This window comes from Hipposideros armiger, unplaced genomic scaffold (assembly GCF_001890085.2).
Source record: "Hipposideros armiger isolate ML-2016 unplaced genomic scaffold, ASM189008v1 scaffold_120, whole genome shotgun sequence".
In the NCBI taxonomy this organism is placed as follows: Eukaryota; Metazoa; Chordata; class Mammalia; order Chiroptera; family Hipposideridae; genus Hipposideros; species Hipposideros armiger.
In genome coordinates, this window is record NW_017731470.1 from 2,503,804 (window position 1) to 2,522,529 (window position 18,726).

At 44.6% G+C, this 18,726-nt stretch overlaps 1 protein-coding gene across 1 annotated transcript in view; it reads left to right on the top strand.

Moving 5' to 3' along the window:
- The window catches only part of ARFGEF3 (ARFGEF family member 3), a 183,080-nt gene that overhangs the window by 115,882 nt on the left and 48,472 nt on the right, over positions 1-18,726 (top strand). Inside the window, exons 12-22 of the mRNA XM_019648090.1 lie at positions 1,504-1,670; positions 3,165-3,330; positions 6,750-6,857; positions 7,184-7,399; positions 7,550-7,660; positions 9,301-9,451; positions 11,231-11,551; positions 13,528-13,661; positions 15,657-15,802; positions 17,371-17,554; positions 18,342-18,393. Of these exons, the coding sequence (XP_019503635.1) occupies positions 1,504-1,670; positions 3,165-3,330; positions 6,750-6,857; positions 7,184-7,399; positions 7,550-7,660; positions 9,301-9,451; positions 11,231-11,551; positions 13,528-13,661; positions 15,657-15,802; positions 17,371-17,554; positions 18,342-18,393 (1,756 nt within the window). The remainder of the gene's footprint in view (positions 1-1,503; positions 1,671-3,164; positions 3,331-6,749; positions 6,858-7,183; positions 7,400-7,549; positions 7,661-9,300; positions 9,452-11,230; positions 11,552-13,527; positions 13,662-15,656; positions 15,803-17,370; positions 17,555-18,341; positions 18,394-18,726) is intronic.

The following is an 18,726-nucleotide window of genomic DNA, read 5'->3' on the forward strand; positions in this document are numbered from 1 at the left end:
TCATTTAAGTGGATCATACAATATTTGTCACTTTGTATCTGGCTTATTTCACTTAGCATAATGTTTGCAAGGTTCATCCATGTTAGTAGCATGTGTCAGACCTCCATCATATGTATGCACCACATTTTGTTTAGCCATTCATCTGTTGATGGACACTGGTTGTCTCCATCTTCTGGCTATCGTGAGTAATGCTTCAATAAACATTTGCATATAAGTAGCTGTTCAAATCCCTGCTTTCAATTTTTCGAGGTGTATGTCTAAGAATGTAAGGATGGGATCATATGGTAATTCTATGTTTAGCTTTGTGAGGACTATTATTACTTTTAGAAAAGTATGTGATTATGAGTTACTGCACTAATTGTTCTACATGCATTATTACATCTAGTTCTAGCAAATTTGTTCATTCTTACTTAGTCATTTATTTAGCAAATATTTTTAAGGGCCTACTATATGCCAGGCACTGTTCTAGACACTAGGGATTCTCTAGAGAGCAAAACTAATGAAGTCCCACCCTCTGATAGATCTTACATAATGGTAGATAATAGTAGTGATGGCAGATAATAAGCAAATATGTATTACTCTAATGCTGGGTGGAATAAATGTCATTGAGACAATGAAAAAAAAATTCAGAGTGAGGAGGAAGAATATTGCAGGGGCAGCAGTAGGTTGGGGGATGCTATTTTAGATGGAATGGAAAGAAAGGTCTCTGAAATGTTGACATTTGAGCAGAAACCTGAAAGAATGGAGAGAAAGTCATCCAGAGATCTGGGGAGATCATTCTGGGGAGCAGCAAAAACAAACGCAGAGGCTCTGCAGGCCGGTCCAGGTTTGGTGAGATCAAGGAACGCAGTTAGCCTGGCTGCAGGGAGTGGCAGCTGAGAGGAGGGGAAAGTTGGTTTGTTTTTTTTTTTTTTATTGAGATGGGAAGCCGTTGGAGAGTTTGAGCAGGAGATAGACACAGTTGATTATTCTGCCTATTTCTAAGTAAAGCAGCTGAGACTTAGAGGGTTTAAGTGATTTTACCAAGGTAGCTGGTGAATAACAAGGTTTGCCCGGGTAGATTCACTCCGGAGCACATGCTCTTCCCCACCAGGCTGGGCGTGTGCCTAGCCCTGACGATGTTCCTTGCGGGCTGTTGTTGCTTTATGGAAATGTCCTAAAGGAGGCTTGGACCTGTACCACTGGGATTGGCCCGTCGCTGTGCATAGGCCGGGCGTACTAAGTGCACTTGTTTGCAGCCCCTAAGGCAGTGGTTCTCAACCTTCCTAATGCCATGACCCCTTAATACAGTTCCTCATGTTGTGGTCACCCCCAACCATAAAATTATTTTCGTTGCTACTCTATAACTGTAATTTTGCTACTGTTTTGAATTGTAATGTAAATATCTTTTTGTTTTCCGATGGTCATAGGCGACCCCTGTGAGAGGGCCCTTTGACTCCCAAAGGGGTCGCGACCCACAGATTGAGAACCGCTGCCCTAAGGACTCTTGGTTCTCTCCCTTAGGCATGATGCAGTCGCCCGGATTTGATGGGAACAGCTGCCTCAGCCTGCACATGCTCATGAACGCAGACAGCCTGTACACGGCTGCGCACTGCGCTCTTCTCCTCAACCTGAAGCTCTCCCATGGCGATTACTATCGGAAACGGCCCGCCCTGGCCCCTGGCATGCTGGTGAGTGTGCGCTTTGCACTTGGACCCCTGAGCACAAGCGGTGGCCTCTGGGCTGGGAAGCTGAGTGTCTGTGCCCTGAGGGATGAGTGTGTTCTGTTCCACACTGCTCTGGAATGGGCAATGCCTGTGGGGCTGTGGTGAGTGGAAGGAGAGGCGATGTGATTGGCACAGCGTTATGAGCCACAGAGTCATCCAGCTTGCTCCACAGAGTGCAGGAACCCCAAGTGCCTGGAAGTGGCAGCCTGACGGCCCAGTAATTTCACATGTGTAAGATACCATCAAAAACACGTGATCAGCAGGTCAAGTAACATCGGATGATGTGCACCGGACTGGTCCCCTTTGGTGAAAACGAAGGCATTTTTTAAAAAATAATTGGGGAATTGGGGGAGGAGAACAGTGTTGGGGAATTGGGGAGGGGGACCAGCCAAGTTGTTGTTTCTCAATTTTAGTTGTGGAGGGCGCCAGTCGTCATCTGGCTTCCCATTGGCAGCTTGTGGCCTCTAAGCTCAAGGTGCTGTGTTACAATCTTAGTTGTGGGTGGTCATAGCCACCATCCCATGCAGGAGTCAAACCAGCAGCCTTGTTGTTAAGAGCACATGCTCTATCCACTGAGCCATCCAGACAGCAGCCCAGCTCAAGGTGCAGAGTTCAGTCTTAGTTGTGGGCCGGGGTAGCCCACCATTGAACAGGCAGTCTTGTTATTAGGAGCAGTGCTCTCACCAACTGAACCATCCTGCCACCTGTTGGCAGCTCAGTGGCATCTCAGCTCAGATGTGGGAATCAAACTGGTGGCCCTGTTGCTCAGAGCTCACGCTCTTAAGCTAACTCTTAACCAAGTGAGCCACTCAGCCAGCCCTGAAGGCATCTTTTACAAAACCTCTTGATTATCTTCCAAAATCTTCCTAGACCTACTCGTGACCCAGAGCTAAGCTTACTCATTTGTCAATACTGAAGCACCTCCGGGGAAGTGTGGGATGAGTGTTGGTGCGTATCCTGTGGTCGGCTCCCCTGCCTGATCAAGCCACTCCACAGTATACCATCATGTCAGTCTGTGAGCTGCGTGGAGGGAATCAGCAACCCTTTGTTTGCTTGGTAAAGTGTAAATTCCCAAGTGTCAGTGGTGGCCTCATGAGTGTAATCATGTATCTCTTGAAACATGTTCTTTCCGGGAGTGGATTCCATCTCTGCAGCTGCTAGGCAGTGAGGTGCCCTGTTCAATATTTCTGTATAGTTTCTAATCCTCCCACATACCAAAGAGTAAAAATATAAAATGCAGTATCCCTAATCCTTCAACAGGGTTCTTAAAAAGATACCACAAATGAAAGGAGCTTTGAGAAGTTTCCCCTTCTCTTGCCAGCCCCTTTCCTCCCATCAACAACGTTTCGCTTTTCCTATAAGCCTGTGCGAAGGGAAGAGGCAGCGGAGGAGTGTAGGAGCCTGCATGTTTGCAGGGATTCAGAAATTGGTCACCTTGTCATGTGATCTTCTCTGTAGAAAGAGTTCATGAAGCAGGTGCAGACCAGTGGGGTGCTGATGGTGTTCTCCCAGGCCTGGATCGAGGAACTCTACCATCAGGTGCTTGACAGAAACATGCTCGGAGAAACTGGCTACTGGGGCAGCCCCGAGGACAACAGCCTCCCCCTTATCACCATGCTGACAGGTCAGTAGCTCCTTACATGGCTCCGTGGCACTTGTTGGGGTGGGAGGGCTCACACTTCAAATCCCCTTTTGGTGAAGCAACGGTGTTTGAAGCAGACCATGAAATGGCACCCACAGTGCTTCCCTGGCAGTTGGTGACACTTTGAGAAAAGTGTCATGAATTCACTTTGCAGGCATTTTCTGTCCTTTTTCCACATGGGACCCTGCAGAGCTCATGGCGCCCCATTAGATTAGGAATTACTTAGCACCTGTGTCTGTTGGTGGAAAACTATAGGCCTCTCCTGGGAGATTAAGTACTTTCTGGGCACAAAGCCCAGAATTATTCCTAGAAGCTCTCATGTACTAATAGATAACTATTATCTGCATTATGCGATCTGGGAATTTGCCAGTAATGTAAAATGATTGGTTTTAAACTTGGCTCCGTTCCCATTTCTTGTCCATATCAGAGGTCTTCCCTTCCCTTCTCAGCTATGCCAGATTTAAAAACAATGCCCAATAGCTGTCCAGCATCTTTGTTTTCCATGTCCAGAGTTTTAAAAATCCTCTTTCACTGTTAGAAATTTCACATGAGCGCACAGAGAGCATTATGGGATGTGGTCAGGAAGAAATTTTTGTTGTTGTTGTTATCAAAAGCACCATTTGTGGCTTTGCATGGCTTAACTGTGATGTCAGGTAAAGATCAGGGAGTGCTCCAAAGTTTCGTCTGGTCAGCAGCAGCCTTAATAAATTAGATCTCCAGGCTCACCTTGTACTTGATCTGAGTGATCCTCTCATGGTTCCAGCTGACAGAATATGTACAGCATGGTCCTACATCGGATGCCTCCCCTGCCCTCCCTGTAGTGCCACATGTCCTCACACAGCTAAACATGCATCTGTACCGGGCAAGGCACACTGGTAGGAACAGGACTGGGTTGGGCAGGACAGTCCAGCTAGGAGGCAGGATCTGTTGTCCAAAGGGTGTGTTATGTTGCCTGTGGTTGGTATTGGATGCTCTGCCCACAGTGGCAGAGTGGACTACTGGCAGTTGGAACTCAACAATGAGGCATGTGGGTAAGGTGTTATTTAGGAGTCAGGCAGGGAGTGAAGACACACAGTGAGGTCTTTCCACAGCAGGCAGAGCCCTGGTCATTGTCTGGCATTTGGAGTCTGTATTCTAGAACTAGGATGGAATTTGGGGGAAGCAAGGCTCGGTTCCTAAACCTCAGGGATCAGGATCATTGGATAAGAGACCAATTCGTATTTTATTAATTGTGATAACATTTACATCCATTTGAAAAGTGGGAATTCATCAATGTGTGAGACATTTATTCAGTCTATTTATAAGCAGTGCTTGGTTTCCATCTGTCTTCATGAACTCCCTTCAGGGTTTGAAGGTGCTGCCCAAAGCTTAGAAGTTTCTTGGAATTTGAGTGAGGATCCTAAACATGCCAAGTTTAATTTCCAAATACCATAGTTTCTGCCAAAATTAATCTCTTAACCTAAACCTTAATAAAAGGAGTCATTCAGCAGATGTAAAAATGAACAAATAACAAGCTATTCACAGTATCCATATTCATCAGTCATCACTGTTAATCAGCCAATTAATAGAACAGTAACTCATTGCTACGTCCATAGGAAAGCTATCCAACTTTAGATTAATGAGAGAAAAACAGGCTTTTCATAAGAATTCAACAAAATTAAGCTCTCTGATTAATTTTTGTAGCAAATTTAAGGTATGAAGTGACAAGAGAATTTGAGCAGTAATTAACCTAGAGCTTGGAAACTTTCATCTGATCTTTTCATTATGTGCCAGGAAAAGCTATAGCAGCAATCTGATCATCAGCACTATATTAACCATGGCCTTTCCTGATGTCATGTCAAGGTGTTCTATAGAATAGTGCAATCTTAGTGCTTACATAAGTTTTGTGTTACTTGAATTCATCAGTCCTTTACCTACACGTTGGCAACATTATAACTTTGATAAATGGCAATTTCTGATGAAAGTCATTAGACCATTTGACTATCGTCAAATTAATTTCAGTGATACTGGTCTGTTCTCACTTTAGTAGCCATATAGATTTCTCCTCGCTTTTTTCCTCTGGTTTTATTGAGCTATAATTGACATATGACATGTATTCACCCAAGCTGTATAACATAATGATTCAATACATGTATATATTGCAAAATGATCACCACAATAATTTTAGTGAACATTAATCAACTCACATAGTTACAACTGTTTCTTTCTTGTGATGAGAACTTTTAAGATCTACCATGTTAGCAACTTTCAAAGAAATGTGTTGCCAGAAGTCTCTAGGATTCTTGGAGTTGCTATATGAATAAACAGTACAATGAAATAATTTTCAAAAACCATGCAAAGAAGTCTCATCCTATTGGAGTGAAACTCTAAAGTCAAGGAATAAACTTATGCTACCCTCTGTCCCCATTCCCTCTCTGTGATGCATTGAGCTATGTTATTTGCATTCAAGTTCATATGCTTGAACTCCGTGGTCACGTCTCCAATGGTTACTTCCTTTATACTGAGGAATTTGGGGCCCAGAGGATGGAGTACCTCACTCAAGGCTATACGAGGGTACAGAATTCAGAGCCAAGGTTGAAGCCCAGTATTCTCAACCCCGAGCCAGCATGTTAGGGAGTGGTCTGTTGAGCTAATTTTGTACATGAGAGTTTGTTTGAACAAAAATTTAAACAAGGTAAATTCAGATCCCATACTGAGCTAGTTCGGTGTCATGGAAAGAGACTTCGGTGGGAATCAGAAGACATGACTATTGAGTCTAATTCCTTCTTTTACCAGCTTGATGGCTTTGGACAATTTAACTACTTTGAGTATTTATTTCCTCCTCTGTGAAGTAGGAATAATAATTCCTACTCTATCTACTTGGAGTTGTTGGGAAGATTTAATAAAAAAATAAATGTTACGTAAAAGCACTCTGAAAATTGTAAAGTATTATTATGAAGGTATTATTATTGTACTTTGGAACCAGGTTATATGATTATCTTACCAAAGAGGCTTATTCTCTTCTTAATTCTTATGAGGAAGCTCTGAAAGACAAATCCATGTTAAGGTATCTTGTACATATAAAATTTGGGAATAATGCCACTATTTTGAATAAAAGGAGTATTCAAAGATCATAATATTCTAAAACAATAGATTTTCTAACAACAGAGATAGTAGAGTTTATCTTTATTTTTTCAAATAAAAAATATATAGCCTAACAGAAGAATGCTCTAGCAAGGAAAAGAAAAATAAAACTGGGCTCAATGAATAAAACAAAAATTTTAATATTCTGATAAAAGGTTGCTACATACTTGTTACAATGGATATTTGTTGGGGGAAAAAAATGAACATTGTGGTGGCCGTTTGTTTTGGGTGGGACTGTTCTCATCAAGGAAAACCTTGCTCTTTTTTTTTCTTAACAGATATCGATGGCTTGGAGAGCAGTGCAATTGGGGGCCAGCTAATGGCCTCCGCTTCTACAGAGTCTCCTTTCACCCAGGGGAGGAGAATCGATGACTCCACAGTGGCAGGTAAGAGTCTTGCGCTTATGAATATGCATGCACTGCATATGGTACTAGCAGTTAAACCATTATGGAAGTTTTCGGTGCTGACATAAATGAATTAAGGTTTTGCCTTTGCAGAAGAAGTGCCTGATGGAAGTGACTGAGCATCCGCCAGCTGATGATGCAACCTTCATTATTTATAAAGCACAAAGTGAAATCCATTAAATTATATTTCCCATGCTAGAATTGCATACAACTCAATGTTGCTAATTTGATGGTCAAAGAATCCCATGCCATTCATTGCCAGGTTGTTTCTGTCTCCGGAAAGTAACCCAGGCTCCTTCACATTCTAGGTGTGGCATTTGCTCGCTATATTCTGGTTGGCTGCTGGAAGAACCTGATCGATACTTTATCAACCCCCCTGACTGGCCGAATGGCGGGGAGCTCCAAAGGGCTGGCCTTCATTCTAGGAGCTGAAGGCATCAAAGAGCAGAACCAAAAAGAACGGGATGCCATCTGCATGAGCCTCGATGGGCTGCGCAAAGCAGCACGGCTGAGCTGTGCTCTAGGTACTGGCAGGAGGAGGATTTATGACTTGTGGCCTGAGGGATGTTCCCACGAAACACATCGAGAATGGCCCTCTTGGGAAGTGTTTTAGAAGGGGCTCTTCCCAGTGGATGGTTAGAGACCGAAGGGGTAACTGTTTGTTTCCTCTAAAGGAGTCGCGGCTAACTGCGCCTCGGCCCTTGCCCAAATGGCCGCTGCCTCCTGTGTCCAGGAAGAGAAAGAGGACAAGGAAGTCCAAGAGCCCAGCGATGCCATAGCACAAGGTAACAGCCGAAGGGCCAGACTCCACCTGGGGTCTTATGTGCAGTGTGCACAGACCTGTGCACACCTGCACAAGCAAGCACAGACACTCGTCTCCATGCCATGTGCGATGCATGGCATATGTTTACCACTGATTGTGAGGTCTTGGGACTGTTTTACATAGAACGCCAGAGATCCACCTGGCTGAGCTAGTCACACCTCTGTCATCATGTCCCCCTGGGTTTGGCACATCCCAGAGTACACATTTGAGGACCCTTCATACTGAGGAGAGCAGAACAGCCAGTTTTCTGAAAGGGAAAATGAAACAGATGGAGGAAATCATTGAGAGGAGGCTCACGGAGACGTCGCTCTTGTCAGAGAAAAACCTGACTTCCGTGATCTCAGGAAAGAGTTAAGTTTTTAACTTGCTAAAATCAGTTAGTCAATGAAGCGGATGATTAAGTATAAAGAAAGAGAGTGGCCTTCCTAATAACAATGGAGGGTAAATGGTAAGCAAAAAACAGAAGGAAAAATGGGACGCTTGGTCCGATTTATACCAATACTATGTATCAGGTAGACAAGATAGCTAGCTGACCATTGGCACATTTTTAAAAAACTAAGAAAAACAGGCTCAGCCACTATTCCTGAAACTTGAGTAATATATACAGAGACCCATTGGGAAGCTGAGCAGCAGTCACAGGTCGCAGTGCCAATTGAAAAAAGGCTATCGCAATTTAACTTAATATGTACAACCATAAATTATATAAAAATCCTTACATTCAAACTTCTCTTAAAACTATAAAACCAAAACTAGTATTCAAATTATGTACAAATAAAAAGAAATCAATATCACATCCATGAGACACATGGTAATTTGCCAAAAGTCAATTTGCCCTTTACAGCAGGAATACAGTTCAGCTTCTTCTGAAGTGAGTGTGCCATCCTTCGCATCACTCAGTTGTCCCGCCAGACCCACCTCCCAATTACTTGACACCTTTTTTGCAGAGGATGTTGTCATTTGGCCTTGCCTTGGCGTTTTTGCATACTTGACATCTTAAGTCACCTTCTACATTCTTTCTCATTGGTCATCTATAATAAAAAAATTATTTGAAGATCACAGACATAAAGTTAAACACAGGGAGTGACATGATATGGTAATTTTCAGTTATAAAGCAGTCATCATGGCACTCAGAGTGTAATGCATATGTTGTTTTAGGTGATCAGCATCCTGAATGCATAACATTAAATAAATCTCAGAGAGAACTTGCGGAACATCAGGCATTCTTCCATCTTATCATTTTGAGTGTACAAGGATAGGGGAGGGTCTGGGCACAGATTGCTTTAGTTGGCATCAGCACATGAAGCCCATCCCCACTGCACTGCCTGACTCAGGGGTGGGCCTGGAGGAACTGCACCCACCAGCTCAGGTCCCATCCAACTTCTGAAGCCACAAGCTGGAGTAACCATTGTCAGGGGTCTGTGGACTGGGGAGTTTGCACGATGGACCACAGGGACTTGCCATTGAGGAACTTGTTGCCAGTGATGTCTGCTGTTCCCTTTTCCCTTGCATGACAGCACTTTTTTCCCTTTCCTTCTTTTTTCTCCCTCTCCTTCTGTCTCCCTCACTTAGACTGTTATTTTAATGACTGTCTTTCTGGAACAGTGAAACTAAAAGTGGAGCAGAAACTGGAGCAGATCGGGAAGCTGCAGGGGGTGTGGCTGCACACAGCCCACGTCTTGTGCATGGACGCCATTCTCAGTGTAGGCCTGGAGATGGGGAGCCACAACCCGGACTGCTGGCCCCACGTGTTCAGGTGCATGACGGGATCCCCACCCCCATATAGCACCCACCCTACCATGGGAGCCTAGGGGTGGTGGAAGGGGTAGTTTCCAGGGTTTGCCAGCACTTAAATAGATGATGATAATTCACAGAGTTTGGATGAACCCAAAATGAGAGATTAAAAAGAGAAAAAGGAATAGGGGCCCAACTGAACGTATGTTTTAGAGAACAGAGTGACAGAATTTGATTTAGGGAATTATGAATAGATTATTGACATTATCTATGAGAGACAGATGTATTACTCAAAGGAAGAAAAACCAGTTTCTTAAATAGTGGCTGGTGAAACCATGTGAGTTAAGTGAATACTACGCAGATCTGAAGTCTTATCATGTCAGCATATAACACTGCTGTATGCTCGTTAATGCCTTCTTCATTTAAAGAAGGATTTTGGATAGCTTATGTGGACACATAAAGTACGAGATGCCTACTTTTACTTTAGACAAAGGAAAATAGAATAGTCATTGTGCCAGAGACATACCAAAATTTAGCTCTAAGTTTTTATAGCATCAAAGTGAAAAGAACCCCCCAGTCAGTTACACAGTTCACAGCACCTGTAAAATGAAAACAGCGAGAGCTCTGCCGTCCTCTAACGACTAAGATGAAAAGCACGCCTCCACAGGCATCAGCGTTCAGGCAGACCTGGGACAGTGGGAGGGGCCCTGCCTACCCAGGGCAGGCACATCGAGTGCTGGACTATTTCTTAACCTCTCCTCAGCACAGGCCGCCGGCCGCCTCTCCCCGAGCTCAGCCCCCGCTGAGCAGCGGGGGAGCAGTCAGGAGCGGGATGATGCCCCCACAGCAGGTCTCAGGCACCCGGAGCTCACGCAGGGCACTGGCCATGTCTGGGTTCAGTTCAATGTCCTAAAAGCCAATACAGCAATTCGTTTGTCAACTTTCAAAGAGAGAAGCATTCAGATCATTCGAGGGTTGAAAGGCCATCTTGAGAGGAACATGAAAAGCAGCCAGGATGAGAAAGCCTGGAGCACAGTGCCGGCTGGTACCCTCTTCATTGTTCTCACAAGCAAACGAGGGAGAAAGAAAATGACCTAAAACGAATCCAACAAATTTATATGGAAGCAATCAATTGTCTGATTGTAGAACATCAGAGTGGGTTATCCAGAACAGTCTCTACTAGTAACTGGACTTATTCTGGGATGAGGGGCCTCTTATGAACCACCTTGTCCCGGGTTCTATTGGGAAGAAACAGTGGAAGTTGGCAGTTGTACCACACGTTGTGAGTCTTCTCTGTTTACCAAGCGGGACATGGCTGGACAGAACCTCTAAGCGAGGGCCCATTGTAGCCACAGGGCCTGTCAGCCATATGTCACTCATTCTAGGGTCCCAAAGTAAGGAACTATGTCCTTAGTCCTAATCAGAGTACCAGAGAGAGGGGAAGAGGGCCCCTTGGGAAAACACACTCAAACAGCCAAAGTCCAGAAATCCAGAAAGCTGGACAAGGCAGAACTGATGAACAGAGCTTTGTTACCCACCTTTCTCCCATACAGGGTAGGAGAATTTGAGGAATCCTTACCTCACTTCCAGAATGTCTGATCCTCTCAAAAATATAGTCGGGGGTGTGGGGGGAAGAGGTGGAGAGATGGGGAGAGAGAGAAAGTGCTATCATCAGAGGAAGGAGAAAAATTTGGGAGGACTATCACATGATGAATTTCCTTTCTATGTTACAGTGGGATTTACAGAGCTGGTGTGGCTGAGTGACCGCTTTTAATGGCCGCTTGTCTGTGACTCTCTCTAGGGTATGTGAATACGTGGGCACGTTGGAGCACACGCACTTCAGCGACGGCACCTCTCAGCCCCCCTTGACCATCAGCCAGCCCCAGAAGGCATCCGGAGGCTCTGGGCTTCTTGGGGACCTGGAGTGTGAGGGCTCGCCCCAGGAGCAGAGACTGGAGCAGGAGAGCTCCCTGAGCACAGCCCCAGTCATCCAGCCCCTCTCCATCCAAGAGCTGGTCAGGGAAGGTAGCCGAGGCCGGGCCTCCGACTTCCGCGGCGGCAGCCTCATGACGGGGAGCAGTGCCGCCAAGGCTGTGCTCACACTCTCCACCCTGGCCGACAGGTGTGTGCCCACCCATCCTCACCACACCCCGGAAGGGCTGCTCACCACGGAGTGCCCGTCACCTGTTGCAACATCCCAGCCACCTCTTCTGGTCTCAGATTATGCCCAGGAAAACTTGATTTGCGAGCCAGTCATTTAAACCTCTTTTAATGATTTTCAAACATACTTCTGTCTCCTGCCACACCCCACACTTAGAATGAACTTTTGTCTAATGATTAGACTGGAGGCTCTGGCGGCAGCTGCCCTGACTCTGTGACTCCAAACAATGTCACCTCCCTGGGCCCTGATTTCTTCATTGTCAAATCGGGTCATGAAGTAGCTCTCTCACAGGGGAGCAGTGAAGTGAAATTAATCAGTACACTTGACGCACTGAGGCCAGAGGTTGGCAAATAGTACAAATTCGCTCTTTTATGATAATTAATAGTTTTAAATCCCACACCCAGGAGTGTGATATATTATTGAGTGATGCCCAACAACCATGTTAGTGTATAAGAGAGAAAAATCAATAATAACTCCAACTGTTTGGTGACACTTCTTGATGTTGAAAGTGCTTGTGTCATCAGTCACATGTCACCACCTCACTTCACCCTCCACACTTGGTCATTGTGTCCCAAGCTACCCAGCACAGGCACAGGGAAGTTTATATGGAGAGGACAGACAGCGAAGCGGGGGAGAAGTGGGGAGCCCACTCACTGGCTGGGGCTCAGAAGACCCGGGTTCTTTCCTGGCTTTGACACCAACCAACTGCAAAGTCGTGTGTATATTAAATAGTTGCACAGAGACTCACTTTCTTCATCTCCTAACTCGCACAACATGCACATGTTCTCACTCAGTACAAGAACGTCTTTCTCCTGTTTGCCCAGCAGGGTGGCTGTGAAAGTGTTTTGGAATCTGGATTCAGGTGTCAGGTGGGATATAATATTCACCACCATTTTCTCACTAAGAAAGAGGGACAAGATATGGTTCATGGGATCCAGAAACCAAATGGTGTTAAACTCGTAATTACAAAACAGCAAGAAAAATGTGTTTGTTACAATAATTTGTGAATGATTAATTCACTGGTTCCCATCTTTTGTGTCTCATATTACCCCTTCCAAAGGGACTTGTTAATGCATTTTCTGTTAGGGGCACTCTCTCTTACCCAGCACGTGGCACTCCATGGGGCTGCTTGCCCTCCTGGTGTCACCATAGGTTTGGAGGGCAGGCATCGGATGACCCAAGCTCAGTAGGAGCACCTCACTCCTCCTGTGGTCACTTAAACCGATATTTAACCCCAACATTCCAAATTCCAGTAAGCCTGTGAGCCGCCTCTAAGCCCTGCTACCTCTGGTCACCTCCTTCTCCCTAACTTCCTCTAGAAATGTCTGTGCCCAGCTGAATCGAAAACAAAAGAACCTGCAAAGTCCATTATGTTACGGAATAGTCATTATTCCAGTAGCTACTGGAGCACCCCATGTGTTGGGCTCTGTATATGAGTTGGAGGGGATAAGAAGGCCAGTCCCCATCCTCAGGGGCTCGTGCAGGTTGGGGTGTACTCTGCTTTTGTATCTTCAGAGCCACACCTGGCATTAGATCCATCAATTGTAGCCCAACAAAAGCCTTATTTACTGGGTTTTTTGTTAATACAGCTTATGAGGTTGAAGCCAATTCTAAGGATTGCATTCCCAGTTATTCAGTTTCTGGGAGTGATGCTTTGCCATCTTCCAGCTTCTTGCTAAACATTTTATGAGTTCCTGCCCTGGTTGAGCTAGGCCCTGGGGATACAAAGAATTTTTTTTTTTTAAATGTGGCCTGTGCCCTTCAGATTAAACTCTAGGTGTTAGAGCGTACTTGTGCCCAGTAATAATATAATACACTTCTTTACAGCGTTCACACAACATTTCCATTAATCACATCTAACAGAAGTACTGTGATCATTCTGCCATAAAGACTTCGCTGAATTGTTTCTAAGTAACACATCTTTTTGTTTTGCCCAGGCTCTTTGAAGATGCTACAGATAAGTTGAACCTAATGTCTTTGGGAGGTTTCCTTTATCAACTGAAGAAAGCATCGCAGTCCCAGCTTTTCCATTCTGTTACGGACACAGTTGATTACTCTCTGGCAATGCCAGGTAATTCTTTCCCTGAAGAAACTGTGCCATGAGGTTAGCAGGAAACAGCCCAGGTCCCTGATACCACCAGCCTGTCTAAAGACTTGAACCCACATTCCCTTCACACATGGTCACCCTGGCTAAATTCAACAGCAGATGTGTCTGTCATCTAGTTTTGAGGCATAATGTGGGTGGGGGGGATGGGGGAGCAGGTAGGGGAAGGAGTGATATTCTTTGCGAATATAAATGCTGGGGCTGCCACTCTTGCAGGTATTACTGCTGGAGCTGGGTTAGGTTGTTCTGTTTTGTGCTTGTGATATAGAAATTATCTGCACTACTCAGGGTGCAGATAACTTCTCCTAAGGGTGGGAACCCTTCTCCACATCACAAAGCACAGCCCTCACCTCAGTCCAGTCAATTTGCAGAAGCAGCAACCAATTCCAAATGGGACTGCTGGGTGACAGGCTGCTTACAAATACAACTGTCCATCAGCAGCTGCGGTTGTTGTGCAGAACCAGTGCGTACCTTGTCCCGATGAGTTCAGGCAGGTGCAGAGCCACGTGCTGGGGACGCCCCATGGTGGCAGGTTGGACTGCACAAGCTCTTTAGGGATCTGAAGTTCTAAGTGTAATGTATTTGGACTTTTGATCCTTACTGCAGAGTCTAATTTGAGAATCACCATCTTTTCCCCATTAGTGTTTAATAGACTTTAAAACCTTAGCTGCATATAGCCAACCTTCCAGACTCATCACACTTACAGAGCATCTATGAGCCCAGAGGCAGCCTTCAAAGTCTTTTGCATTGGAGAAATCAGCGTACTCTGAACTTACAAAAATCAATGCATTAAGAAAATGAATAAAATGCACCTAAGCCACAAAAAAAAAAAGAAAAAAAGGAATGAGCGGGGTCCGGGAAAGGCAGTCGGGCCAGGAGGAGGCAATCGGCTTTGAAATCAGTCAGACATGAGGCAAAATGCTGCCTTCCCCACTTACCAGCTGCGCTGTCTTAGGCAAGTCAGTTTATCTTCCACCATTCAGTTTTCTAATCTGTAAAATGGCAATAATTACATTTACTTCTTAAGGCGTGCTTTAAAAATTAAAATGGTTGAAGATGCAAAGAACCAACACGATGTCTAAGGCAGAGTAAACATTCAGTCAATGTCAATGATTATTATTATGGTTATTTTGAAGCTTATTTGATATGGAATGACTAATTATAAAGCATTTGGGCTGGAAGAGCCTGACAATGACCAGCCTGTCTTAAGCAGTAAAGGAGACGCAACAGGACATGAGCAGGAAGGTGGTGGGGAAGACGAAGGTGACAGTGATAAAGAAGCAGCAAGAGATCAGAGCAAGCAAGGACTGTACTGAAGCAAAACAGAGCAGGTCATACAGCATGTTATTGGGTAGCAAAAGGGCTTGGCTGGCTTGGCAGGGGATTCAGAGGTGCCACTAAGCATTGGCAAAGCGGGTAATGGCTGTGAAGGATGGCAGAAATGACAAGTCGTGACAACAGCTAAGAGTGGGGATCAGGTAGCATGTGCCTGTGTTAAGCCATTTGTGACCATTACCACGTTTAACCTTGTAGTAACTTTAAGAAATAGGTCCTACTATCCCCATTTTCACAATGAGAATCTGTGGATTAGAGCGGTAAATCTTGGGTCCAACGTAGCCCAACTACTAAATGGCAGAGCCAGGATTTGAGCCCAAGCAGCCCGACTCCCCAGGCCTCCTATTTAACCCCTATATCATTCCATCTTATGGACAAGCATTGTTCACACTCGTCATGGCAGGCCCTGGGGATGAGGTGAGCAGGAGACCTGGGCCCAGGCCTTGCTGAGTGAAGCATTGAGCCTCTCCTGAACCCAGGCCCGTCTCCTCCCTTGGTTAGCATTCGCCAAATAACCCTGCTGGTCCAAGTACAGTTCTTTGAATTTCATCCTCTCTCTGTGCTTGAACAGGTCAAACTCTTTCTGAGTTTGGGCCTTATGGCTTCTATGGCCTTCCCTTCTTGTAGGAGAAGTTAAATCCACCCATGACCGAAAAAGTGCCCTCCACCTATTCCGCCTCGGGGATGCCATGCTGAGGATCGTGCGGAGCAAGTCGCGGCCCCTGCTCCACGTGATGCGCTGCTGGAGCCTCGTGGCCCCGCACCTGGTGGAGGTGAGCACCTGGAAAGTGGGACGCTCAGGGACCTTGTGTAGCAGAGCCAGCACAGGGTCTCTAGTCTGTGTGGGGACAAAGAGCCCTGTGGCCACAGTGCAATGAGGAGGTACCCATCACCTGATCACAAGCATCATTGTTCTCTAATTACACCTCACGGCATCTAAAGAATCACCCCCAAAGGGCAGTGCCACCCTGACCCTCTTTCTTTACAATTTGGCTCTGTGCCTTACATAGCCAGTTTTCCATTCTTTATGATCTAGTATCAACCTGAGCCTGGAGCCCCATTTTTATACATGACTATAACAATGCCTTTTGTTCCTTCCTATCTCTCTTTTCTAATAGCTAAATATACTCAGGGCAGCACCCTACAGGTAGGAGAATCATGTGTCCTGGTTTTCCCAAAAAAATTAATGCTAAGACCCCTTTCACTCTCCAAAAGAAAGCAGTTTATATGAGAAATTATATGGTAACTCTCCATCTCAGCATCTCAATTAATGATGACTGGCTCCTTCTAATTTGTTGGGGAAATTATCTCCCTGTTTTGTAGTGATTACTATCCTTAATAGCCCTTGAATGCTTATCTAGTAGAGATACATCATAAAGGATTTTTTTGGACCTTAATTCATTTTAACCCGAGCACATTCTAGTAAGAAAAGGGGTAGAAAATAATAACTTAGTTATGGAGAAATAGTATATGAGTTATCTGTTACACTACAATAAACCAGCCTCAAAACCTAGTGACTTAAAACAACAACCAGTTATTTAACTCATTGATTTCCTGGGTCAGAAATTTGAGCCGTGCTCCGCTGGGCAGTTCTGGTCTGAGCCAGACTTGGCCGATCTCACCTGGCCTTGCGTGTTACCTGTAGTCAGCTGGTGCTAAGACTGGGGCCAGCTGCTTCGTGATGGCCTTGACTGAGAAGGCTAGACAAATGGGCTCTCTCATCCTCCAGCCGACTAGCCCTGGCTCATTCACACAGCATTCTTAGAATTGCCAAGGAAAGCAAGAACAACTCCAAGTCTTAACAATTTTCCAATTTTCTGCTTGTATAACATTTGCTGTTAGCCAGAGCAAGTCAAAGGTCCAAGCCCAGGGTCAGGGTGGGAGAAGATGACTAAAGGGCATGGATGCAAGGAGCTGTGAACCAATTAAAGCTTTATCAGTGCAGCTGGCCCACCTCACTGAGGAACAAATGACTCTTCTGATCTCTATCTATTTGGGGCACAGCTAAGAATGAGACCACGGCAGTTCTGGTATCTTTAGAGTCAGCACATTCTATACTACCTGAGAAAACTGTCACATTACAGAAAAAAAAATTGCTAGAAACATTTTATTTTTTAGAAACATTAAAGTGAAATTAAAGTTGTGTTTGATCAGTTGGTTAAATTACTTAAAATGCAATTTAGTGTGCTGTACATCTATACATATCCCTTGAAATTTTTTACTTTAACAGAATTGCTGCGTCCACCTCCCTCCAACGAGGTGGGTTAGGAAAACCTTCAGAAACCAGAGTCTTACTTGCCTGAAGTCCTGATGGTATTGTACTCTCTCATTAATTTTGCAGGCTGCCTGCCATAAGGAAAGACACGTGTCTCAGAAAGCTGTTTCCTTCATCCATGATATACTGACAGAGGTTCTCACTGACTGGAATGAGCCACCACATTTTCACTTTAATGAAGCACTGTTCCGACCTTTTGAGCGCATTATGCAACTGGAGTTGTGTGATGAAGATGTCCAAGACCAGGTCAGTGTGTCACGATAATCAGCATCCTCATTATCATGGCAAGCTCTTATTGAATGCCCTGCCAGGCATTGTCCTATGACCTTTGCATATTTCATCTTTACAATAATACTATGTGGAATCTATGACACAGAAGGTTAAGCTATTTAGCTAAGAGTACTTGATCAGTGCTTGGTGGAACTTGGATTTGAGCCTAGGCAATCGGCCTGTACTCTTGTACCCAGCCTATATTCTTAACCACCATCATACCCTCCACTGGGAGGCAAATGGTAAAGAAACTCACTGGAGACTTTGTAAGTAGCATGATGGTGGTTTAGGAATACAGATCCTCTCTCTGAAATCTACTAAAAGTGTTAAAGATTTTAAAATTCCTTTTCAATATATTGACACTCTGGCAAGAATGTAAGGAATACTAAGATGCCAAACACTAAGTAACAATGGGGAGCCACAGAAGTAGGTAGAGCTCTGAGACATTTTTTTTTTTTTCTGTGAGAGAATTTGTCATCAGGTGAAGTTGAGTTCTGCTATCACATTCTTCAGGTCACAAGAACAGGAGACAAATCTCAGTATAAACTTTATAAACCTGGTGTATACTCAGGCCAAGGTTGAATTAGAAAAGAACCCAAGTACCACCCTCCCTGAGGATACTATCAGCCTGTTTCTAACTCTGGCTCTTAGTGGAGATGAAAAGTAACCCTCCAGGATTAAAACTACAAGATAGCCCTTCTGTGGGGTCAGTGGATGAAATTGTACCACCTTGGTGGTTTGAGAAACCACACAGGCACCATAGGAAGCAACAAAATTCACTCTGGAGGAACTCATTTCAACTCAGTCCACCAAAATATCCTACAAATAAAGTGCCAAGGTATGTGAGTCCGCAGTGTTTAAGAACATGTCACAAAACACAAGGAAATGAGGCAATAGTCAGAGGGAGCTACTGAAACAAGACGGCACAATCAGACCTAGAAATAATTGATTGAAATATTGGTATCTTTCATGCAAAATATCAAATAATAATTTTTAGTGAAACAAAAGAAAGGAATGAAAATGAATTAATACCTAAAGGCTAGGTTGAGGTATTCCAATAATAGTGAACTAAGTAATTAGATCAGCTTCCCACAGGGAACAACTAGAAAACATTGGATTAAAAGAAATGTTTTTGGGCCGGCCGAGTGGCGC